Source organism: Sphaerodactylus townsendi, linkage group LG05, assembly GCF_021028975.2.
Source record: "Sphaerodactylus townsendi isolate TG3544 linkage group LG05, MPM_Stown_v2.3, whole genome shotgun sequence".
NCBI classification, from domain to species: domain Eukaryota; kingdom Metazoa; phylum Chordata; class Lepidosauria; order Squamata; family Sphaerodactylidae; genus Sphaerodactylus; species Sphaerodactylus townsendi.
Genome location: NC_059429.1, coordinates 1,237,235 through 1,262,754, shown reverse-complemented (window position 1 = coordinate 1,262,754; position 25,520 = coordinate 1,237,235). Strand labels below are relative to the sequence as shown.

At 47.7% G+C, this 25,520-nt stretch overlaps 3 protein-coding genes across 7 annotated transcripts in view; 2 read left to right on the top strand and 1 right to left on the bottom strand.

Annotated features, from left to right (window-relative positions):
* Positions 1-25,520, top strand: part of NCAN (neurocan) — a 308,547-nt gene that overhangs the window by 78,304 nt on the left and 204,723 nt on the right. The gene's annotated exons all lie outside the window — the stretch shown is intronic.
* BORCS8 (BLOC-1 related complex subunit 8) lies at positions 12,356-20,491 on the bottom strand. Its single transcript, XM_048496298.1, has 4 exons — positions 20,364-20,491; positions 17,565-17,677; positions 15,533-15,597; positions 12,356-12,614 (listed from the first exon to the last, which is right to left on the bottom strand). The coding sequence occupies exons 1-4, from the start codon at positions 20,398-20,400 to the stop codon at positions 12,509-12,511; spliced, it is 321 nt and encodes a 106-aa protein (XP_048352255.1). The 5' UTR covers positions 20,401-20,491; the 3' UTR covers positions 12,356-12,508.
* The window catches only part of RFXANK (regulatory factor X associated ankyrin containing protein), a 20,882-nt gene continuing 15,762 nt past the window's right edge, over positions 20,401-25,520 (top strand). For 2 of the 4 annotated variants that reach the window (XM_048496296.1, XM_048496293.1), the window contains exon 1: positions 21,314-21,520. The gene's annotated coding sequence lies outside the window, so the exon portion shown is untranslated. Of the gene's footprint in view, positions 20,538-20,991; positions 21,078-21,313; positions 21,521-25,520 lie in introns of those variants that run through there. The other 2 variants (XM_048496294.1, XM_048496295.1) reach the window with 2 other exon arrangements.

The window sequence follows — 25,520 nt, the reverse complement described above, 5'->3', positions numbered from 1 at the left end:
CTGGTGAGTGGGGTTTGTCTCCAGATAACCAGCCAGAAAAACTTCTGCTCTTTTCTCCTCTCGGCCAGGCCTGTGGAGTGGCCAAGTGGACTGCGGAGGACTTTTGCAGACTTCTATAAAACCAGCTGTTGTCCGTTTTGTCCTTGCTTCGTTTCAGATGCTCTCTGGGTTGGGTGTCCAGCTTCAGCCGGAATGACTTTGACAAATCATTAACACAAACACATTTGTCCCTAACAGGAAAGACATCCATTACATGCAGAGACATGACTTGAAAACGCCCAAGGTCAGAGTTGGCCTGTTTGTGCAATGGACAGTTCATGCCATAATCCTGTGTAGATGTATTTGGATGTGAGGGGGGACATAACACAACTTGCTTCATAGCATATTTGCATCCAGAGCCAGTGAGGTACAGTGGTTAGAATGTAAGGCTAAGACCTGGGTTCAAGTTCCCCACTCAGTGAAGAAGTTAACTGGATGATCTTGGGCTTCCTTCTCCCCCTTTCCCCCCTCTTTCTCTGTGTAACCCACCTCACAAGATTGTTGTGAGGATAGCAGGAAGAGGACAATCCAGAGGTGGGATCCAACCAGTTCTCACCACTTCTCTAGAAGTGGTTGCTAATTTTTTCTGAGTGCCAAGAAGGGGTTACTAAAGCAACCTCCCTGCCCAATAGGGACTGGAGGGGCACGTGTGCGGTGGCGCCACTGTTTGAATCCCACCACCCTCGGAACCTGTTATTAAAATTTGTGGATCCACCACTGGGACAATCCTAACTATTGCCCTGAGCTCCTTAGAGAAAAGGCAGAATAGAAAAAACAAGGAGGGACATGTTGTCCGCCTTGTTGGCTTTTGTTATGTTACTTAAAACGTTTCCTGGTTTTCAGTTCAATATGTTCAAAATAAGAACCACCTCAATTATAAAACAAAGAGGACATTTAAAGAATACAATAAAAAGAGACTACAGCAACCTGAAGTGAGCTACGAGCAGCTCAGAGAACAGAACAAGGAATCCACCTAAATCAAATCAGTATTTAAATGTTACAGTAGCTATCAACATTGAGAACTGACATAATCTCTGTTTTTAGATGTGATACGACTCTGAAACAAAAATGGTGATTGGAGGCAACACAAGAGCTGTTTGCCTTCCTGCTTGGCCCATTTGCTCACTGGAATAGACCAGAGATATTTTGGACCAGTCTAGGAAGGATGCTCTTAGGTCCTCCAGTGTCCCACACAGCAGTATCACTGCGAGAAGCAGTTGGGGTGGTCAGTCTAGGAGAGCACAGGTAGGGGGGCCTGGAGAGCTCCCCTTATTACAGTGGATCTCCAGGTGACACAGATCAGTCCCCTGGGAGAAAATGGTTTCTTTGGAGGCCCAACTGTGTCGCTTTGCACTTTGCTGAGGTGCTTCCCCTCCCCAGGCCCCTCCTACAAAATCTCCAAGTATTTCCCAACAGACGTCCGGATCTTGCCCCACCTTAAAGATGACTCTGACTTCAATCTCTTCATAAGCCATTTACCAAAATGGAAGAAAGATTCAACTGGTACCAGAAGGTTCACTAACATCAGCAGGTTTTTTTTTTTTTAAAAAAGCATTCTTGCATTTTGTATTCTAGCTTTTAATCCAAAAAAAGAGTGAAAATTGGCTCCAAATGATTCAAATCAGAACATCAGCTTCTCACATCCTACTTTTTTCTTGCTTTATTATGAATTTTCTGCACTTCCCTCCTCCCGCACACAAAATCATAATTCCGTTCCCAAGTGGATCAAATTCTCTTCCAAGGCAAAACGGAATCCTGAAAGATACGGCTCAAAATTTCCAAAGCTACCTTATTTTGCATAACATCTGCTGCATGTGGCTACCACTAGGCACAATTTATTCTGGTTTTGGAATGCCACATAGGTTAAGACAGGCTTAAGCGCCCGCCCCTGAAAAACTTACGGATATCCTTAAAGGTGTGTATGAGGAATATAGCAAGAACTAGAACAGTGGTGGCAAACCTTTGGCACTGCAGATGTTATGGACTACGATTCCCATCAGCCCCTGCCAGCATGGCCAATTGGCCATGCTGGCAGGGGCTGATGGGAATCGTAGTCCATAACATCTGCAGTGCCAAAGGTTCACCACCACTGCATTCGAACCTTAACTTTAGAAAAAGAACTGAGGTTTGGAATGAAAAAAACAGCAGGGCCCACAGAAACCTTCCTACATTGACCTAGGTTGCCAACTTTGGGTTGAGAAATTCCTGGAGATTTGGGGGTGAAGCCTCGAAAGGGCAGAGTTTAGGTACAAGAGATGTCTATAGGGTATAATATCATGGAGCCCACCGCCCAAAGCAGCCATTCTCCCTGGAGGAACGAGAGATGCCAGGTGGGATCCGGGGGTGCCCTAGAATGACAGCTCTTCTCCAGAATAGATCAGTTCCCCTACAGAAAGTAGATTCCGGGGGGGGGGGGGTGAACTCTGTGGCTCCAAACCCCACTGAGGTCTCTGCCCCCCCTCTCCATCCCTAAATCTCCAGAAGTTTCCCAACATGGATCTGGCCCTCCCTCCTCCTTCCCCAAATCCCAAGCTGGTGGTCAGGGGCCAATGGAGATCCTGAGGGAAACCAACCGCTGGAGACTGGAGACCATTTGTAATGCCAGGAGATTTCCATGGAGGCAGTGACATAGTGCCGCACACACAGGTGGTTGCCTTTGTGACATTGTGAGTATTTTAATCTAAAACATTTGTCATACTGAGCATCGTTCAAATCTAGCAGGTTGGGGGGCTGGGGTGGGCGAGAGCTCATTAAGGCCGCAGCTCACATTCGGCATCTTTCCCACACTGTTGCTGTCATACCAAATTAAAGCTTCAGGTTTTCTGGGCTTTTTTAATTTCCCCCTCAGACGCTCTGGACTTTTACAAACAAAGTCTATTCTTGCCCATTTTAATCTCCCCGCCCCCCGCTCTCCCTCTTTGTGTCCAAACAAAGCCCCTTCTCACAGAGAATGAATGGGGGCGGGGGGGGGGGGGGAGATCAGGCCGCGTTCCCAAAAGTTTCTGTGCGGCTCCTTGAAAAGATGAATTTTGAAAACATGGTAAATCCAGAGGCCCGTTGCCGCCCTCCCCAAGGCCTCCTGCCCATCTGTTATTTGACTAAGATGCAGAATTTGTTTCTTTGAAAAGCTGGAGGAGGGCCTGGATGGCAGTTTGGTAACATGACCTATTTTTTCAACAAACAGACGCTCGATCAGTTCCCTTTCAGTGGTCCACAATTTGTATGTATTCTGTTTTCAGAGCAAGTTTCATTCTCAAGGACCTCCCCTTGTATAATAAGTAAAGAAAGCAGAAATCTGGGAAATGTGTATTTTACTACAGGAAAAAATTGGCAAGAGAACACGGAAATGGCACAACGGCACAGGCGGATTGCAGGGGGTAGTGGGTCAGTTTGCAATAGAAGAACTGGGTTCAAGTTGTGTGCCACCGTAGAAATCAACAAGATTTTCGAGATTTAAGTTTTTGAGAGTCAAAGCTGACCAGGAGATGTATTGTTGAACGCATTCATGGCTGGAATCATTGGGTGTTGTGGGTTTTCCGGGTTGTATGGCCGTGTTCCAGTAGCATTTTCTCCTGACGTTTCACCTGCATCTGGGGCTGGCATCTTCAGAGGACCTGATGGTGGTAAAGCAAGTGGAGTATATATACCTGTGGAATGTCCAGGGTGGGAGAAAGAACCGTTTGCATTGGTTAACAAGTGTAAAGGGTGCAATTAGCAAGTGTGGTTTGCATGCGTTGAGTGGAACCCTCCCATTTTAGCAAAAGTAACCCTGTGCAGATGCCCTCACTAACTGGTTATGCAGCTTAATTGTCACTTACATATGCTAAAATGGGTGGATTCCACTTGCTAACTGCACCATTTACACTTGTTAACCAGGGCAAATGGTTCTTTCTCCCACCCTGGACATTCCCCAGGTATATATACTCCACTTGATGCCAGCCAGAGATGCAGATGAAACGTCAGGAGAAAATGCTACTGGAACACGGCCATACAGCCTAGAAACTCCACAACACCCCACTGACCAAGAGAGCTTTGGGATGTGACAAAAGGAGCGCTTTGACTCTTGAAAGTGTATGCCCCAAAATCTTATTGGTCTACTGGCTCTAAGGCTAAGAGGGGTTTATTTCATACAAGGAAGAAGGAGAACTCAAAGTGTCTCTGAATGGAACCAGCAAGCTCATAAGGAATGGCTTTGACTGTAAAAATCACAGGTATTTCCCGTGCAGGGATGGACTTTTGGGGTATCGCTGCTTCAGCTGCCAAAACAATGACCACCAGGTTTCCACGTGGCAGGTTCACCCACATTTTCTTTGGCCCGGTCCCCTGCAGCTGCTGTTTGCTTGCATTGTTCTAATAAACTGACAGCCAGTGTGGTATAGGGCTTAGTGTGCTGCAGGTGGGCAAGAGCTAGCGTGTGGCCGGGCAAACCAGAGTCAAGGTGGGCAGCAGGTGAGGCGTGGTCAACCAGTCGGGAGTCAGGGCAGGCACAACAGGCGTGGTCAAAGCAGTCCGAAGTCAAGGCACAGGCAGGAGACCAGGCAGGGGGACCTCACCAGGTTGCACCGAGGAAAAGCCAAGCCCAAGGCAGCATTCATAGAGGGAGTTCTGGCTACTGAGGCTGGGATCCTGCAAGGGCTCAGTTTTCCTCAGCTGCAGATGCCTCCATCTTGCAGAGCCTCCTGCCCCACACCTGGCAGCAGTGCGAGCGCTTCTCCTCCTAGCCTGTAACTGTGGTCTTTGTCTCTGCCTTGTTTGAGCAGCTGCCTCTTTACTCCGCCCCTCCGAGATTCCTGATGGCTCTCCCAGCTGCACGGCATCAGGCTCTGCCTCGGTTTGCAGGGAAGGGCTTGGAGCTGGCTCTGCTGCCTGCACTAGAGAGACAACCAACACTCACGATGAGCCGGCTCCGGCTGCACTGTGCCTTCAGGCTCCGCAGCAGGGGGCTCAGTATTTAGGGACTGGCTCATGACACTTCGTGTCAGACTAGGATCTGGCAGACCCAGGTCCACATGAACACAGGTCCCTTATACTGAATCAGAGCCTCGGTCCATCAACATCAGTGTTGTCTGCTCAAGATTGGCAGCAGCTCTCCCAGGTTTCAGGAGGGGGTCTTTCACGTCACCATTTCTGGATTTTTTTGGTGTGTGGGCAGATAAAATGAGAGGAGAATGGCATAAGATGCTTTGGGTCCCCCCTCTGGAAAAAATTGGGTAATAAGTGATGTAAATACATCAGGTTCTGTCAACCTCCCTGCAATAATTAGACTCTTGGGTGCAGAAATTGGTTTATTGAACAGGATCAACAGCATGCAGTCCTCAGCAATTCCTTGCTGGAACTAACTTTCAGGACAGCGTTTCAGGGTTAATATCCCTCCTCCTCTAACCCTCCTCCCTTGGGATACCAGCAGAGGCGTAGCAAGGGGGGAAAGCACCCGGGGCACTGGTGTGTCCCCGCCCCGGAACGCCCCCGCCACACCCCCACAGGGGCACGCCTGGTGTGTTGTGCATCCCCCCCCCCCCGCTTCCTTGGAGCTACACCGCTGCATCCCAGCTGTCAGGCTGAACACCACTCAGACAAAGTCAACGTAAAAAGAAGAATTTTATTGATTTGGGTGCAGTTCTTGTTAGGTTGTGGTGCGAATTTTATACTCCAGATGTTATGGACTACAATTCCCATCAGCCCCTGCCAGCATGGCCAATTGTAGTCCATAACATCTGGAGTGCCAAAGGTTCACCACCACTGCTATAGGGTGCTGGAACTGAGGATTCTTGCCCTCAGTTCCAGTATTTATTCTATTTACAAAAACAGGCAGCAACCAATCAGCTTTTCCCCTCCCCCCAGTTCCTGGCCTCTCAGTGGTTCTGACGCAGCTACACAGTTTTGTCTTGCCGTAGCTCCCCAGCTCGGGAGTTGGTGATTGCTGGGAATTGTAATCCCGACACCAGCGGAGTGAAATAACCAGCAGGATTTCCAAGTGAAAGAGTCTTCAAGGCCGTAGCAGAGATAAAGCAGGTGAATCCTGGGGAGAGAATGGAAGAGAAGTTATTTCACACCCAGAGCAAACGGAAAGCAAGCCAGGGGTTTCCCCTGGTCCACTTTCTCCCGGTCCACTCCAAAGTTTCATGGCAAGAGCCAGGGAAAACTGGCATGTCAATAGGTTTTCACAGGATCTTGACAAAATAATAGTAAATAATTTTTATGTATCAGGTTCTAAGAATTTGCTAGAAGTTATCTCTTTTTGTTGCGGAGGTATAAGGGGAAAAGGAATAGAGGCTACTAGAGATGTCGGGAAAAGGAAAGAGGATAGAAATCTCATTTTGAAAAAATTAATGAGGCTGGACTAGATTGCTACACTGCTATTGCAATGTGTGGATGGTCAGTTTTTTAAAAGTTATCTCATGGCAGGGGAAATGGCTGCCTGGGGAACGAGGGCCTGGAATATGGCAATGATGGTTGTAGGGTTCTCCCCCGTCCCCCGTCCCGGCAATAATGTGATGAACCAGATTTTCCCAACCAGCCAGGATTTCCTGCAATCACTTCTAAATATCACAGCAAGGCAGGTTTGGACATGTGCACAAAAGCATCTCTGCCAACCCCCCAAAGTATCCAAACCATGGCTGACTAAATTTAGTGACAAAAACAGAAACCGATGACCCTTGTCCCTCTTCTGTCCCCCAGGGCAGACTGGTTCCTGCTGGACACACGGAAGGTTCGCCACATGGCTGTCGGTCTGTTCTGCTGCGGAGTCTCAGCCTACCTCGCAGGCAAGTTGGGTTTTCCTTTTCCTGACAGAGCCAACCATTTCACCTGATAGCCAAACTGGAATATTTTCTCAAAGGTCAAGCCAGATGGGGAATCTATGGATTGATTTCTCTGGCGTTCCTCAGAGGAGGCCCTCATGATCTACAGTATAATTTAGTTATGGATCTGTTTTGTCATCTAGATTTTTGTGTGAACCCGTTTCCATGTTTTTTTAAACAAATTGTTATAGTGATAATATTGGTCATATTAATTAGGCTCCCTTTCCCCCTCCCCTCTCCTATTCGGATAAAAATACCTTATAAGGTAAATTTCTGGATGCATCTTTAATAATCCTATTTTGTGTTTATGACCACTGAGGAAGGCCCAATAGACCAAAACAGATGTGGTTCTATATTGGTCATTTACAATGTATCATCAACTTTGAGGTCTTCGTAACAGTTTTGTATTGAATTTTTTATACATCTATATTTCAGACCCTGCGTTTTTAGAAAACCAGCCATATAATCAATATAATTATTTTGTTATAGATTGTATAGTTTCCAGCTACATGTACTTTTCTGGTTGAGTTTTCAAAAGGTTTTTCATTGTTTAGTTGCTATCCCATAATAACCACTGATGGTTGTAAAAAGAAAAAGGCTTTACAAGCACTGGGTCATTACTGATAGCCAAACTATGGGGTGATGTCGCATCATGACATCATCATCATCATCATCATCATCATCATCATCATCATCATCATCATTTAATAGACCACCCTACCCCCAAAGGGCTCAGGGCAGTGTACAATAAAACCAACAACAAGTAGTGATAAAACATAATAAAACAATATAAATCAAAAGTGCATTAAAATCCATTAAAACAGTAGCAGCAGCATAACTCAGATGAACCATATTTAGGATGGGGTCCGAACCCCAAACTCCCTACCTCCTGCCCCCATGGGAGGGGATCAGCAGATCGCCACAGATGGAAACCAGGTGGTACATGGGCCATCGAGGGGGAGGGGCAATCTGCGGCCAGCCTCCCCAAAGGCTTGGTGGAACAGCTCAGTTTTGCAGGCCCTGCGGAACTCACCAAGGTCCCACAGGGCCCTAACAGCTGGAGGAAGAGTGTTCCACCAGGCAGGGGCCAGAGCCAAGAAAGCCCCGGCCTGGGTAGAGGCCAGCTGCATCATTGAGGGGCTGGGGACCACCAATAAATTTGCCTCTGCAGAATGCAGAGGCCGAACTGGGACATATGGGGCAGACTTTGTTTAGGGGGAGGGGGGTTTCCATTGCCTTCCCCAGGCATGGAATCATAGAGTTGGAAGAGATCCCAAGGGCCATCAAGTCCAACCCCCTGCCGTGCAGGAACACACAATCAAAGCACTCCCGACATATGCTGATCCAGTCTCTGTTGAAAAACCTCCAAAGAAGGAGACCCCACCACACTCTGAGGCAGTGAATCCCACTGTCGAGCAGCCCTTGCTGTCAGGAAGTTTTCCCAGATGTTTAGGTGGAATCTCTTTTCCTGCCCCTTGAACCCATGACTCCTGGTCCCAGTCTCTGGAGCCGCGGAAAACCAGCTTGCTCTCATGGCCATCCTGTCCCCCCTTAACCTTCTCTTCTCCTGACTAAACGTCCCCACCTCCCTCAGCCTCTCCCCTCGTCGGGCAGCAGGGGCTCCAGACCTTCCACCATTTTGGTTGCCCTCCTCTGCACATGCTTCAGCTTGTCAGTGGTCCTCTGGAATTGTGGTGCCCAGAATTGGACACAGGATTCCAGGTGAGGCCTGACCAATGCAGAATGGAGTGGTACAATTACGTCCCTCTACCTAAGCACTAGACTCCTTTACTATAGTATACCTAAGTGTAACCTCTATCTGTGGGTTCTGTGGGGCAGAACGTGGAATGAGTTTGCAACAACAAATTTTAAAAACAAAATGGTTTACTTTCTTAACACATAACATTTAACATCACATTTCAAGGTCCTGTTCAGGTTGCAATTTCACGTCCTTATATTTACAGTCTACTGATACTGCCAAGTCCATTTCTTCTTTGCAAGTGGGTTGGCTCCTGAAGACTCCAAGGGCTTGATGAACAGGCTTCAACATGATGAAGGTTTCCAGGAGAACTCTCACCCATTACAACCACAAAAAGAAACCCTTAACAAGGTGTTAAGGGCTTATAGAAATCAAGGTCCGAGTCTGGTAGCCTTGTCTCCTCGAACTACATGAGCTCTGCTGCCTCGTGCTGCTCTGAGTCTCCACCCCTTACTGGGTCAACCCATTCTGAGCATGGGGGTTACATAAGCACTATACTAAGTGGGGCAAGACGCCCCACTTGCCCCGGCAGCTACGCCCCTGTGGCTACCTGAAACTCAGGTCACGATCAGACCTTTGACTTCAGTTTACCATTCTGCACCACAGGGCTTGGTGGTGGATGTATTAAATTATACATAATTTAATTATTGGTGGTGGATGTATCCCTCTTTAAATGTGCCCAAGCCCATTTAAAAAGCTACTGAAGAAGAAGACGAGTTTGGATTTATATCCCCTCTTTCTCTCCTGTAGGAGACTCAAAGGGGCTGACAATCTCCTTGCCCTTCCCCCCTCACAATAAACACCCTGTGAGGTAGGTGGGCTGAGAGAGCTCTGAAGAACTGTGACTAGCCCAAGGTCACCCAGCTGGCGTGTGTGGGAGTGCCCAGGCTAATCTGAACTCCCCAGATAAGCCTCCACAGCTCAGGCGGCAGAGCAGAGAATCAAACCTGGTTCCTCCAGATTAGATACAAGAGCTCTTAACCTCCTACGCCATTAAGCCACAAGAATACCATATCCCCTCCCACCCCTGAGGACTTATTATCTGTCTGTTCTTCTTGTTAGCACTCTCCATATACATGCTGGTCTCCTTTGAGATCGAAACTGGGATCACCAGCGCCTGCATCCTGTCCTCGGGCATTCTGGTGCTGCTTATTACGGTGACCCACGTGCTGATCCAGGCCTCCAGAGCCACGTGGCCCAGTCAAGGGGAGGGCTCCAACACCCTCTATGAAAACGACTCAGCTCACGGCAGCGAAGCACCCGTCGCTCACCTCAACAATGCCAAGAACATGGCCACCCCGAGGCCGAGGCCGGAGATTCACCGCGAGTTTTCGTACCCACCGTACATGGAGCAAAAGTCCCACCTCACCACCCCAGCAAGTAGCAATGTCACCTCCTCAGGGACTCCTGCGAAGGTGACACCTGAGAAGGAGAACTTCCCCATCCCCAGGATGCACCGGACGCTGTCGGCGGAGTCTGGCCTTCTGCAAGCTCATGGGAAGCCGTGGAATGGCGTCACGCAAGAAATGAGGAATGTCTTATCCCGGAAGCTGGCTGGATCTGGAAAAGATTCAACTCTGGTGTAGACCTCTGAGCGGGGAGATCTTTAAAAACTAGGTGGCCCCTTGAAGGACTCCCAAGGATCCAGAGCATCTTTTTCTCACTGGTGAGACCAAATGTCTCTGTCAGTTTCAAGTCAGATAATGGGGGGTCCCCAACTGTTTTAAGCCTGTGAATTCTGACTTAGGTGGTGGGCATAACTACAAAACGGCTGCCACATGAGGCAGAACCACCCACAAAATGGCTGCTATTGGAGGCGGGAAGGGTCTCTCCCCCTGCCATATGTGTTCTAATTAAATAAGTATCCCCAGGTAATTAATTAATTAAATAAGTATCTAATTAAATAAGTATCCCCAGGTAGATGTGGAAGCTTCCTTTTTAAGCAATAGCTGCTAAAGGCCCAGAAATATACAGGGCTAACCTGCAGGAATACCTCTTGCTCCTTTTCCTGCCCCTCAGCCAGGGTTAGAAACTTTTTTTTTCTGTTTGAAGTCCTGCGTTTTAAAATTAGGAGTCAGCGTGCCAGATTCTTAGCACCACCCTTCAGGTTTTAAGCAGGGAAAACAGCATTTAGGCAGGGCTAAGAAGGCTGCTCAGCTTGTGAGGATCTTTCTCAGAGAAGAATTACCATGTTTTGCCAAGACGAGGGAGTCACAAGATGGAACTCTTTCATTCACATCCTTTCTCTGCCATCCGTGCAGCTGACTTCAGTAAAGTTAGACCCTCGGCCCCATCTGGCCTCATGGCTGCTCTGCGCGGTCTCCAGCGGAGAACGGTCTTTCCCAGTACTGGGGGAATCCTACTAACTGGGGATTGAAACCTGGACTTTGTGCATTTTATTAAATAAAATTCGTTCACTGCTCAGTTTTGTGTAACTGATTCAGCATTGGTGTATTTTTCTTCCACATGTTGCCTTTTGAACCACAGGTGTCTCAGGAAACAAGCACCGTGCGAGATAACCCCAAGGTTGAGAACCTAAGAAGAGCTCTGCTAGATCAGGGAGTGGGTCCATCTTCTCTAGAAGAAGAAGAAGAAGAGTTTGGATTTATATCCCCCCTTTCTCTCCTGTAGGAGACTCAAAGGGGCTGACAATCTCCTTGTCCTTCCCCCTTCACAACAAACACCCTGTGAGGTAGGTGGGGCTGAGAGAGCTCCGAGAAGCTGTGACTAGCCCAAGGTCACCCAGCTGGCGTGTGTGGGAGTGCACAGGCTAATCTGAATTCCCCAGATAAGCCTCCACAGCTCAGGCGGCAGAGCAGGGAATCAAACCCGGTTCCTCCAGATTAGATACACGAGCTCTTAACCTCCTACGCCACTGCTGCTCCTAGAGCACCCTATTCCAAACAGTGGCTGACGTAAGGTTTTGGAAAGCTCACAAGCAGGGCAGCAGGATCCCCTTGCTGACCCCCTCCAGCCATTGGGTTCCAAGGTGAACTGCCTCTGAATACGGAAGTTCTATTTGATCCTCATGGCTAACAGCCGAGAACTTCCAAATCTCTTTTTCAAGCAGGGATGTGCAAGTGAGAGTGGCCAATGCCAGGTCCGGGGATCCGTGGGGGGGATTTGGGAGCAGAGCCTGGGAAAGGTGGGTTCGAGGGAGGGGAGCGGCCTCAGTGGGGACTCCGTGCCGTGCAGTCCGCAAACCCAGGGGTGGGATCCAGTCGGTTCGCACCACTTTGATAGAACCGGTGGTTAAAATGGTGCTTGTAAACAACCAGTTGTTAATGTATTGTCAAAGGCTTTCACAATATTGTCGAAGGCTTTCAGATTCAACTGGTTCTGGTGGGCTTTCCGGGCTGTGTGGCCGTGGTCTGGTGGATCTTGTTCCTAACATTTCACCTGCATCTATGGCCGGCATATTCAGAGGTGTATCACAGAGAAAAGTCTGTTTCACACTGTGTCTAGTGAGCAGGGAAAGTTTAGTGGGTATATTGTCCATGTCCCAGGGTGGGGCCTGACACCCATCCAACATTTACTTTCTCCCCAAGAAAAGAGGAAATACCCAGCTAAGAGATTCACCCCAAGCCATCCCTCTGCACTAACCATTTTTAAAAATTGCTTTAATAAGTTAACAGCAGTAGAAAAGGATAGAGAAAAAGAGAGAGAGAGAGAAAAGAAAGAGAGGGAACACACCTTACAGAATCCTGGCCCAGAAACAGTTAGAAGTAAGCATTTGGGAATTAGCAGTCTTGCAAGATCAGTTCTTCAAAATGTTTAATAATTTACAAAAACAAAATGAGAGGATGAACACAGCAGAGCCGTGGTTGCCGCTTTTGCACTGACTGTACATAACCGGGGGGGGGGGGGGGCGGGGGGGTCAAGAGGCTTTCCTGCAGGCAGCTGTCTGGAGCTACCTGCGGGCAGAATTCAGCTGCTCTTTCACTGCAATGGCGTTCCGAAGCAACCCGTCAATGCTCTTGAAATAAACACAGCTGTCCTTCATGTTCTTGATGGCGCTGGAGCAGGAGAAAAGACCAAATATGAGGGGCTATAGTGCAGCAGAGATCCCCCTCCCATCCCAACTCGGCCTCTTCCACAGAGGTTCCACTCCTGCCCCTTTCCAAGAATTCTCCTTTGTGCCAACTTTTTTAAAGGGTCTGGCGCCTGTGCCTTTAACAACAGCCTGACAGGCAGGCACTTAGCAGCAGCTTTTTCCCCAGCACAGAAATAAAAATCTCTGGCTGTTACACTTCTGCATTTGGGGCTGTGTGGCACAGGAGCAGAGCCAGGCTTTTGGTTTAAAAAAAAGAAAGCCAATAAGCTATTTGGCAGCCTCAGCAGATTTCCTATTTGGCTGGGCCTTTGACCTTCTGACAGAAGGTGGGGGGGGGGGACGCCATGCTGGGGGCCCTTGCCATAGGACTAAGCACTGCACCCCCCACTCCCGCAAACAAAACATCTGGATATGGCACGGAACTTCTCAGAGTGACCTTGGGCTAGTCACACTCTTTCAGCCCAGCCTACCTCACAAAATTGTTGTGAGGATAATGATTCAAGGATCCTCATTGGGGAGAAATGCAGGGTATCAATGGATAAAAAACCAAAACAAAATGATATAAGAATGAATTACTGCTCTGAATGAGAAAGTAGGTTTCCTTGGGCCACAACCCAAACCAGGCTAAAAAAGGAATTCATCTCAATCTCAGCACTGGTCATGTGTGAATGCTTGCCTAGCGGTAGAACCATGAAACAGGTCCACGTACGGAAAAGGAAGAGCTATGGGGATGCTCCAGGCACGCCACTGATATTTGCATTATATTTCCAATATTTTCCATAACTGCATTTTATGGATTCGTCAGCCAAGTCTGCGCCTACTGATCAGAAGCAGAAAGGAAGCCCCACAAATGGTCTAAATAAACAGAATAAAGGAAAGCAAATAAATAAAAGACGCCCCCATCTCGCCTTGATGAGGTCTGAGGAGGCTCATTTCCCTCTAGGAGCTAAGAAATATTGAGGGCTGTTGAACATCATCAGTCAGTTGAAGGGTAGGGAGGATGAGCCTGCTCATGCCCTTAACAACCTGTAGGGGGAGATTTGAGTCCAGAGGAAACAAGCAGGGACCCACGAAACCCACCTGGGGAATCCCCCCTCCATTGCCCCTACACACCCCTCCTGATCTCAGCTGGCGAGCCCACAACATGTGAGGAGGAGAAGGAGAAGAAGTAGAAGAGCTTGGATTTATACTCCACTTTTCTCTCCTGTAAGGAGACTCAAGGTGGCTTACAAGCTCCTCTCCTCCCCCCACAACAGACACCTGGTGAGGTAGGTGGGGCTGAGAGAGCTCCAAAAAGCTGTGACTAGCCCAAGATCACCCAGCAGGAATGTAGGAGAGCAGGAACACATCTGATTTGAAGAGTTGGTTTTTAATACCCTGTTTTTCTCTACCTTTAAGGAGTCTCAAAGCGGCTTCCAATCACCTTCCCCTCCCGCAACAGACACCCTGTGAGGAGTGTGGGGCTGAGAGTGTGACTGGCCCACTGTCAGCTCTGCCAGGGCCAGACAGTCCAGTGAGCACAGTAAGCAGCAGGCAGAGGCATGGCTCAGACTGTCCAAGATCAAGGGAGGCAAGAGGCAAAGGCATGGGCAGACAGGGCAGAGGTCACAGGAGTCCAGGCAGGCGGACGAGCTCAGACCCGGAGTTCAGAGACCCGAGCGAGGGGCCAGGAGGGTGGAACTTCCCAGTGAACCAGGATGCTGGCTGGGAGGGTGTGACTCTCCCCCCCCCCCACCCCCCCCCCGGGTCTGCTTCGAGCCTCTTGCCATAGTGAGCAGCCGTTCTGGCACTTTGGCTTTCAGATGCCCACTCAAGCCTCCTCTTTGCCTTTGGAGTTCAGCTGGCTCATCAGTCAGGGTCTGCTGGCGGCTCCCCCAGCTGTGGGAGGAAAGGGGCAGGAAGCTGTCTCTGCTGCTTGAGTCGCCTCCTGAGAAGGCAGCTCCTGATTCTTGGCTGCCACAGGCCCTGGATCTGGTTCAGCAACTCCCAGGGGCTGGCTCATGACACCCAGCAGGCTTCATGTGGAGGAGCAGGGAGTCGAACCCGGTTCAACCCTGTCCAGACTAGAGTCCCCTGCTCTTTCTAACCATTAGGTTGCCCAGTTTTCCAGCTCAGGGAATCCACTCCCTATCAAGCTCTGTCAGCATGGCCAATTGGCCATGCTGGTAGGGGCTGATGGGAAATTGTGAATTCCTGAACATCTGGAGAGCCGTGAGGGTTCCCTACCCCTGCACTAGAAGGCCATGGTGGCTTCAGGCTACCCCTTCCTGGGATCGTGGCCGGCAAGCCCACAGCTAGTTCCTCCCATGGCTGCAGAGATACCCTTCTTGAACTCAGCACAGGCACTATTAGCTGGAGTATTTGAAGTCGTGTCCAAATAAAGTTTCCATGAGCACGGGGTTGGGGTGGGGCACCTTTCATACCCAATCTCTTCCCCAGGACTACCACATGAAACACAAATCATCCCAGTGGTGGGATTCAAATAACTTAATGACCGGTTCCAGTTGAGCAGGGTGGGGCGGGTGGGGTGCCAGCGCCAACGGAGATCGAGGGAGGAGGCGGGTCAAGAGGCAGTCAGCCGCTGCCAGCGGCTACAGTTGTTATGGGTTGTGCCCACCTCCGCCAATCTCCGCACGGTGGGTGGGCCAGGGGCCACTGAAGGGAGATAGAGGGAGGAGGCGGAAGCAGGCAGCAGTAAGCCGTGGGTCTCATCATCTGTAGTAGCAGCCCCTCCCCTGGTTCAAGTGGGCCACGGGGTGGGGGGGCAGTGCAGGGATTAGCTACTGGTGAATCATCCTCCTGAATCTTCAACCACACCCAGAAGCAAAAGTCCAGGAAGCAAGGGGTGTGTGTGTGTGTGGGGGGGCTTTCCCACGGTACCTGCAGGCGTACTCCACAGTATAGATGGCTCCTTGGCTCTGCTCTTCCCAGCTCTGCATGTCAGTCTGAAAGACAGATGGAAGGTGGATCCCACTCAGTTAAGAGAAGCGGGAACTTTTTCCCAGGCCTGCCACTACCCAAAAAGATCTCCCTCTCTCATGATTCTGTTGCCTCTGGGAGCTCCTTGCACCAGCATTATGCTTGCCACCAGACTCAATGCAAACTGCTCGACTTTACTCCCAAACACTCCTTGGCCTTTGTCCCCTCCTACTCTTGCAACCTGAGACACCTTCACCTGTAACCCCTGCATGTTTCCCCAAATCAAAACCAGAGAGACAGTCCTGAACTTCTGATCTGAACTGAGATTCAAGCGGTGGCCCTCAGAACTTTTAGCTGCACGCCACAACATCTCTTTTGGATAATCCCCGCTGCAAGTCGCAATCCGCAGGGCCACACACACGCACAGCCCACAAACTGCACGGGCGCAGCACAAGCTTTCCAGAGGGAAACAGTCGGCAGAATGGTGTGTCCATCTTTGGCTGAAAAGGCCCACTCGCCAGGAGCCTCATTTTGGCAGCAAATGAACAACACAGAAAAAATATTTCAAAAATACAGTGAGCAACAGTGAAACAAACCAAGTTTTGTGGTTACTGAGAAAAACTCTCTCTCCACCCCCCTCTCCTTGATGACTTTCCAGATTTCATCCTGAAAGACTTCCAGGAGTTTTCTTATCACTGAAGCCGGCTAATACTTAAAATAATGGAATTAATGGCATATTATCATAATAGCGAAGACACAAGGTAGGCTATGTTTCTTTAAATCAAGCAACCCTCCCCACCCACCCCTAAAGAACTGGGAGGGGCCGCAGGGCCCTCCTCCCACCCCTGCAGCTAATCAAGGAGATGTGATGTGCTCATAGATTAAGATATTAGGGATTAGGAATAAATCTTTAACGAAGATTGCACAGAGAACGTTAGGGTGACCTTCTCCATTGACTAGCCTTCCAGCTACCCTTCCGAGCACATGCTGTTATTAATACACACAGATTAATTAAACAAGGGGCTAAGAACTTGGATAGCATCTTCCTTTGTATGATTTGCAGTACAGTTTCACTGCTATCACTGCCACAGAGGTATGGAATCCTACAGAACGTCTAATACAATTTCCGAACCTCTACCTGGAAGACTTCCCCTGTTGATTAACTCACAGTCATGCATATGCCTTGCTTGTTGTGCTCCAAATCCAAGGAGAGGAGTGGGCAGTGGCATAGCTGGGGAGTGCAGGGGGGTGGGGGAGCTAGAGCCCCGGCACCACTCCCTGTGGTAATGTACGGGGAGCACTGCAGGGCCACACTTTTCCACCTACAACTGCACCCCAGCCCCAAACTTCAAGGAGAGTTAAGGGCCAGGGCACAGTTCTGCGGGGCCGCGACGCAGCTGTGGGGGTGGGTGGGTGGCAGCACCAAGGGTGGCAGCACCTCAGCCACTGTTTTACTCAGCTATGCCCCTGGGGCTGAATACGCAAAGTGTGGCCCCCCTTGGAGAAAGAGTTTTTAAACGGCATCCTTTTTACGGCTATTCAACTGAAGAAAATTGCAATTAGCTGCATCTTCTCAAAGTAAGTCACTCTTGAATGTGCTGTGTACACAGTGAGGGAAAAGCTTTTATATATATATACACAGTATTGTAATATTTTGCTACCAGGCAATCAGATTTCAGGCAGCATTTTGGGCTGATTTCAGAGGGCTAGAACCCTGCTTGTTTAAGATGGAAGCTGAACCTCTGAGGTACCATAGCATACTACCCAGCTCTGGCTTCTTCCTCCACTTCATAAACCAGAAAACAGGAATCAGAGAGAGGGACGAGAGAGAATGTGACATGTCCAAAGTCAAGTCCATGACAAAGATGGAACTCAGACCCAAATTTCTCAGCCCCCTAGAGCTAAACTGGACTCGACTAAAGGCTTCCTCTCATAGACATTTCAGGCAAATGAAACTCGCAGCCTTGACTTTCAGGTTCATAATGGAATTTACCTTATGCTGAGCCAATTCTGGGAGGGACCGTCTGACGTGCTCTTGAAGCCGATACAAAGCAACGGAGGGTTCATTGGCCAAGACGTACATGCTCTCTGTAAACTTGTCTGTTACTAGAAACAAGGGACAAGGCTTCCCTTTAATTAAGGTTACCAATCTCCAGGTGGTAGCTGGAGTTCTCCTGGGACTACAACTGATCTCAAGGTGACAGAGATCAGTCCCCCAGGAGAAAATTGTTTCTTTAAAAGGCATTAGACCCTGCTGAGGTCCCACCCCCCACCCCCCAGGCTCCACCCTCAAAATTTCCAGGTATTTCCCAACCCAGAGCTGGCAACCCGACCAAGAAAAGTCCACCTGCAACAATTCTGATTACAACTTTATTTAGATTTCTCCCCTTTACCACCACGAACTTAGCAGAGTGTTTGTTGTTTTCACCTGTCTCCATATATTATAAGAATGAGTTTTTGCAATTATGTTTTTGAGTATTATCTTATTTCTTCTATTGGGCTTAAATCTGCCTTGGCAAGTTCTTGGTTTTAAAGGTATTTCCACAGTTTACAGGCTTTCTGGCTGGTGAGAAAAGTTATAATAATAAATGAAGTAAATAATAAATAAATCTCAGTTCTGCCATTAAGTTTGCTGGCCAGTTTCAAGAGTGGGAAATGGTCCCCTTATGCCCAGTCATGGTCTGCCTGTCTAACCTATTTCACAGGGCTGTTGTAAAGATTAAAATGGAGGGAGAGTCATGTGTGAGCATCTTGAAAGAAAAATACAATAAAGACCAAAGCGGTTTCTTGCCTAAAATAGACTTTTCTTTCTCAGAACAATACTAGATGCAGTGGAATATTTTGAGAAAAACACAGACAAACAAGTTGCATTGATTTTTTTGGATGCAGAGAAGGCATTTGATAATGTTTCTTGGAGGTTTATGCTAAAGGTATTAAAAATGGATTTTGGGAACAACTTTGTGAAAGGGAGATAGAGGCTATTTACACTAAACAAAATGCCAAAATAATTGTAGATGGAGAAATGTCTGAAAATGTGAGATTTTAAAGGAACAAGACAAGGATGTCCGCTTTCACCATTGCTTTTTATATTCACATTAGAAATCTTAAACAGAAGTATTAGAAGTGATGATCAAATAAGAGGTTTGAATGTGGGTAAACAATCCTATAAATGGAGTATCTTTGCCGGATGACCCAGTAACAATACTAGAAATAATCCAAGCAAAATGTGGAAAGATTGTTAAATAAAATACACATGAATTTGGTGATCTGGTAGGGTTCAAGTTAAATAACAGTAAAACAAAAATCTTAACAAAAATATATCACAAGAATTACAAAACAAATTATCCCAGCTGTCAGGATTCACAGCGGTTAAAAAAGTTAAATATTTGGGAGTGTGGTTCACTAATAAAAATTGTTTACTATTTCAAAATCATTATGTGAAAGTATGGATTGAAGTAAAAAAAAAGATAACCAATAACTCCTAACCAATAATGATTATCTGATTAGTGGAGTGGAAGTGGAAGGATCCTTAGATGGGAGTGATCATGTTCTCCTGAGTTATACAGTGGAAAAGGGATGCTAAGCTTGAATATAACATAGAGTTAATTTGAGCTCATACTTCTTACTCAGAATGGCCAATTGCTGGTAGGCTGATGGAATTGAACCATAACATTCAGGAGTGCCAAAGGTTCGCCACCACTTTAAGACTCTAAGAAAGCAGATTTCAGTAAGCTTAGGAATCTACTGGTGCGATCCCGTGGTCAAAAATACTAAAAGAGAAGGGAGTGCATGATGGCTGGGAGTTTCTTAAAAGTGAGATCTTGAGGGCACAATTTCAAACAGTTCCAATGAGGAAGACAAATGGGAGGTGTCTCAGGAAACCAGGATCTAAAGAACTGTCAACTCAGCTAAGATTTTAAAAGATGTACAAGAAATGGAAAGGGGGGGGGGGGGCACGCCCAAAGAGGAATTCAAACAAATAAGCAGGATGTGTAAGAAGAAAGTCAGAAAAGCTAAAGCTCACAATGAGCCCAGGGTGGCCAGAGAGGTCAAAACCAACAAAAAAGTCTTTTCTGCAGCAAAAGGAAGAAAAATGATAGGATGGAGTCACTACATGGAGACGATGGCAAAATGCAAACAAGAAACAGAAAAGGTGAAAAGGCAGAACTACTCAACGTAGCTGGGCCAGAGTGAGCCCGGGCCGGGTGAGACCCACACATTCTGCACAAGACTCCGCACAGATCCAGAGGCACGCTCGTTGTAAACTCGCGGCCCTCCAGGTGTTACGGACATGCTGGCAGGGGATGATGAGAACTGTAGTCCATCACATCTGGAGGGCCGCGAGTTGGACACCTGTGTTGTATGGCTTCGTGGTGATGTGTTTGGGGGTGGGTGGAGGAAGGGGAGAGCGAGGACGGCGTATGAGTCTGGAATTGTGTGCATCGAGGGAGGCTGCTGTAAATGTTCGTTGTGCGCGCGCAATGACAATAACATGCTTGTGCTTATGAGCTCCTTTGCCTGGTGCCATTCCCAGCGCCAGAGGGGTGGGGGCGAATGCCCCTTCATTGCGCACGTTCTTCCACACGCGTCTCCCTCCCCTGCTCGCCTGGCGCTCCGCTGAGTCCCGCTCCCTCCCCGCACAGGGCGCCGCGTCATCGCCCATCTCCGGGATTTCAGCGCAATTGGCAACCCCGACCCTTTCCCCAGCACGAACACCCCTCCACCGATCAATCACGGTCGTCCGGAAGCCATTTACCGTGACACAACCCGGAAGTATTCCCCTCGCCATTACCTTTCTTCACTTTGAGCTGCATTTCGGGCTCCTCCATGGTGTCCAGCGAGTGAGAATCGGACTGAGAGGCAGCGGGGGTCGAAGCCGGGCCGGAAACCAAAATGCGCGGTACTTCCGGGGGCCACGTGCAGGTCCATTAAGCGACCGGCTGGGAAACAGAGGCTGGCAGCAAAGGTTCTTATTGACTCTCTTGTCTCTTCCCTCTCCACCTTCCTTCCTTCCCGCTTCTTTGTGGGCTCGGATCCGCGGTCTTGGGGTGGGGCGTGGGAGCAGACCCCGCTCCTCCTCCTCCGCTCTTCCCGGGGCGCTCATCCCAAAACCTCCGTTTTCCTCAGCGCTGAGTTAAATGCTGAAAATGAACCCAGTGCCCTTGGGCACGTGCAGAGTGCATTCCCTTCCACTACTAAACAGAAGGACCAGGACATAATACTGTCCCTGTTGTGGAAATGGCGGCGTCTGGGCGGCAGAAAACCGTGTTTCTTGGGGAAGTTTGCGAGGGGCCAGTTGAGCCAGTCTGTTGCGGTCGGTCCAAAGCTGTAATTTTCTGGTGGCTGTTGTAGGTCCACACGGCGGGTCAATGTCTACCATCCTCCCAGAAGTGCCCTCCGCTGGCATCACTCTGGGGTTACTGTTGGCACCCTACACAGAACCTGAGATCCGGAAGCTTTTTGCTCCTGAATCCCACACAAAGCTGACATTCAAAACAACGCGCTGGTAGGGAAATATTTAGCCTTTATGGGGACAGTGCTGGAAACGTGGGCTTTCTGCCTGCCCTGCCACTGTGTGGCCTCTGTCTGATCAAAGTGCCATTTCGCTCAGCACGTGGGCAAATACACCTCTTGCAGCAGCTCAGGTAGATTCACTCGAGCCCCTCCATAAATAAACCAGCTGGCCCTTTAAGGCTGAACATCAACTGCCTGCACTGCGCTTCCTGCCGCTGGGGCAACTGATCGGTGGGGCGGGAGGGCCATTCCCGGGCTCCTCCGGCTCTCCCCCGTCCAGAAGCAGAGCCCCTTCCCCACCCTCTGCAGCCCTTAAAGGGCCAGGCTCCTCTGGCAGCAGGAGGAGCTGCCCCAAAGTTCAGATGCATTGTGGGAAGAGAAAGTTACTTTCAGAGTTACACCAGAGGAAGTGAGAAGCGAGGAGGCAAAGCTGCAGTGAGTAAAATTCCACCATCAGAGGCGCCCCCCCCCCCGCCCCCCAGCAAGGGCCTGTCATCTGGGAACCCTTTTGAGGAGAGGGGGCTGAGAGTCCCCCCAGAAGGGGGGTTTAAAGAAAACAGGACCAGGGCAGTTTCAGAAGGGAAGGAGGTGCTGGGTGGGATCCATGATGATTCCTCACACTCAGGTAGACTGCTCCTGATGGGAAGGTGCCAAACAAAAACACCCCACTTGGGCTAATTTCTCATGCCTTCATTTGACTAGCAATGTTGACATTGCAGAATTTACTTATTTTGTTAGCTTAGCATTCAGAGCCAACGAAAAGGGCAGCCATCCCACTCTGCCTGGCCTGCTGCTCCCACTAAGCCTAAGGGCAAGCCAGTGTGGTGTAGTGGTTAAGAGCTAATCTGGAGAGCTGGTCCACATGAGTGGCGGCCTGTAATCTGGTGAATCCTGGGCCTGTCCCAGTTCTCCCTGAACTCTCTCAGCCCCACCTACCACAAAAGGAGAGGAAGGGAGAGGAGTTTGTAAGCCACTTTGGCTGGCATTTTTACTTATGGTATGCCAAAGGCAAACCTTTTAGAGAATTTACAAATCATTACATTAGGAAAGCTATTTTAAAGGTATGGTTTGATTACAAAAGGAAAAATATTGTGGTGCTGTGTGTATGGCCGGAAACCACACAGCATCCCAGTGATTCCGGCCATGAAAGCCTTTGAAATACATTGAAAAATATTGTGCAAACTCCCAATTGGATCTCTCTGCACGAAGCTGTTATGTTAAAGTCAGGTACTCAAGACAAATACTTAAAATACAAGGATCTCATTTATTGGGATAATTCTACCTGTAAGTTCAAGGAAAGACATGACATCATAGTTCGTAAATAACAGTGTCAATGGTTCCTTTATTGCCAACTGAAAGAAAAATTTCGTCAAGATTTTAAAAGAGGTTTTGAAAGAAAAGACTCTCAGCTGTGGTCATCATTATGTAAAGGGAATCTATTAATGTCTAGGAAGACTTATAAATTGTTACTGGATAGAGATACTGAAGAAGAAATTGTTAAGGAATCCATGGTGAAATGGTCTCAAGATTTGGGAAAAATAATTGATTTAGATAACTGGTCGAAAGTTTGGACCAAAAACTTAAAGTTTACTTTATGTTCATATTTAAAAGAGAATGATTTTAAAATGTTATACCGGTGGTATCTCTATCCCACAAGTTGGCAAAAATGTACAAAAATTCTTCAGAGATTTGCTGGAAATGTTGTAATGCCAAAGGTACCTTTTTCCACTTATGGTGGAATTGTAAAGGAGCAAAAACCTATTGGCAGGGGGTATATGACTTGATCGTAAATATTTTGGGTTATCAGATAAATTTTTGACCAGAATGATTCCTACTAAATATTCTTGATAAGGATATTAAGAAAGAACATGAAATATTTTTGTATATGACAACGGCCGCCAGAATTGTTTATGCGAAAGACTGGAAAAAGGATATTAAGAAAGAACATGAAATATTTTTGTATATGACAACGGCCGCCAGAATTGTTTATGCGAAAGACTGGAAAATGCCACATATTCAGGAACCGAATAGGTGGCTCGCTAAAATGCTAGAGTTTTTAGTTATTGATAAACTCTCAACTCTCAAAAAACAACAACACTTGGAAACTTTCAGGGAAAATTGGAATCCCTTAATTGTTTTTTTTCCAGAAAACACAGCAATACCATTTAGAGAATTGTAATTTATAATAAGTATTGGTATATTAATTTACAAAATTGTATTGTTTCCTCCCTTTAGATGTACTTATTAGGATAGAATGTAATATCAGATTAAAAGTTATTCTTCACCAGAAAAAAAAATCTTTCGAGTTATTCTTTTTATGTCATGATGATTACTATGATTACTTTTGTTGTTTGTTGCCTGTTTGTTGCAATTTAAATTGCAATAAGAAATTTTATGAATGCAACAAATTGTATATTATTGAATTATAAGGTGGTTAAGGTTAGAGAATTTTTCTTTTTTGGGTTTAGATATAAGCAACCTAGCCGGAAGTCCCTCTTTCACTTTTCTCATCTTCTCTTTTTCTTCTTCTTTCCTCTTCTTTCCTTTCTGACTTTTTTCCTTCTTTCTTTCTTTCCTTCCTTTCACTTCTTCCTATATATTTTTTCTTTCCCCTTGGTGTTTCTTTTGCTTAACTGCTTAAATATGATTGTACTATGATTGTATCCTTCTCTCCCTTTGGGGTTTCTTTTACTGAATTGCTTAAATATGATTGTATTATGAATTATATGAACTAATGAACTACTAATAAACTTTAGGGGGAAAGAAGTAAGCCGCTTTGAGATTCTTTATGGTTGAGAAAAGCAGGGTATTAATCCAAACCTCCTCCTTCTTCGAAGTTGCTTTCCCCACCCCACCCTTGCTTTCCATACTTAATTATTCCACCACCAGAACATGAAATGATGTCATGTTTTATTATATGAACGTCAATGTACGAGCACTGGGTCATGTTTAAAGTCTTGTTCTTGACCTTTAAAGCCATTTGCAGCCTTGGACCAGCATATCTAAGGGACCGTCTCTCCCTGTACCGTCCCGTTAGGCCCCTCCGCTCCTCAGAGGCAGACCTGCTGGTGATCCCTGGCCCAAAATCGATCTGGCTGGCCTCTACAAGGGCCACGGCCTTTACAGCCCTGGCCCCAGCTGGTGGAACAGGCTCCCAGGTGAGATCAGGGCCCTGTGGGATATACAGAGTTCCCGCAGGGCCTGTAAAACGAACCTGTTCCGCCAGGCATTCGGCCAGCCGGGATAACATCAAGAACTTGCTACCGGTAAACATCTGGCCTCCCGTGGGCACAAGGAAAGGGGAGGGGGGAACTTCTGATGCCATCTGTAATTTATGCAATTTATGGTTCCTTAATTAGTGGGGATTGATTGTTTTTAGCTGATTTTAAATGTTAGATATATGATTGTTGGACACCGCTCTGAGCCTCTTGGGGGGAGGGTGGTATACAAACAAACAAATAAATAAATGTGATTGTTCAAAGCATTCTGAATCCAGACAGTTCCCTCTATGTACCCCACCAGTGCAAATGTCATTGGGCCAGGTATTGCAAGGGTAAAAAGGAGGAAAAGTTTGGATTTATATCCCCCCTTTCTCTCCTGTAGGAGACTCAAAGGGGCTTACAATCTCCTTGCCCTTCCCCCCTCACAACAAACACCCTGTGAGGTAGGTGGGGCTGAGAGAGCTCCGAGAAGCTGTGACTAACCCAAGGTCACCCAGCTGGCGTGTGTGGGAGTGTACAGGCTAATCTGAATTCCCCAGATAAGCCTCCACAGCTCAGGCGGCAGAGCTGGGAATCAAACCCGGTTCCTCCAGATTAGATACACGAGCTCTTAACCTCCTACGCCACTGCTGCCCTTTTTTAAAAAAAAGCCCCAGAAGCTTTAATGATACTGTAAATGTTGTCTGCATTGTATTGTCAAAGGCTTTCACGGCCGGAATCACTGGGGTGTTGTGTGGTTTCCGGGCTGTATGGCCATGTTCCAGCAGCATTTTCTCCTGACGTTTCGCCTGCATCTGTGGCTGGCATCTTCAGAGGATCTGATAGTAGGAAAGCAAGTGGAGTGTATATACCTGTTGGAGTGTCCAGGGTGGGGAAAATAACCATTGTCTGTTAACAAGTAAAGGGTGCAATTAGCAAGCTAGATTTACATGTGTTGAGTGGGATCCACCCATTAGCATGTGAGTAACAATGAAGATAGCAAGGTCAATAGCTGAGGACATCTGAATAGAAGTAGCCTGGCTTTTGTTCCCTTTGATTGTATTGCTGCCTATAGTCATTGAAATCCACAAGCACATGGACAATTTCAACAGAAAGGAAGAAACCATGAAAATGAACAAAACTTGGCTACCAGTGTTGAAAAACACTAGAGTCAAGACAGTGACTAATCAGCTCCACCCAAACACAGGATGACTATAGGCAGCAATACAATCAAA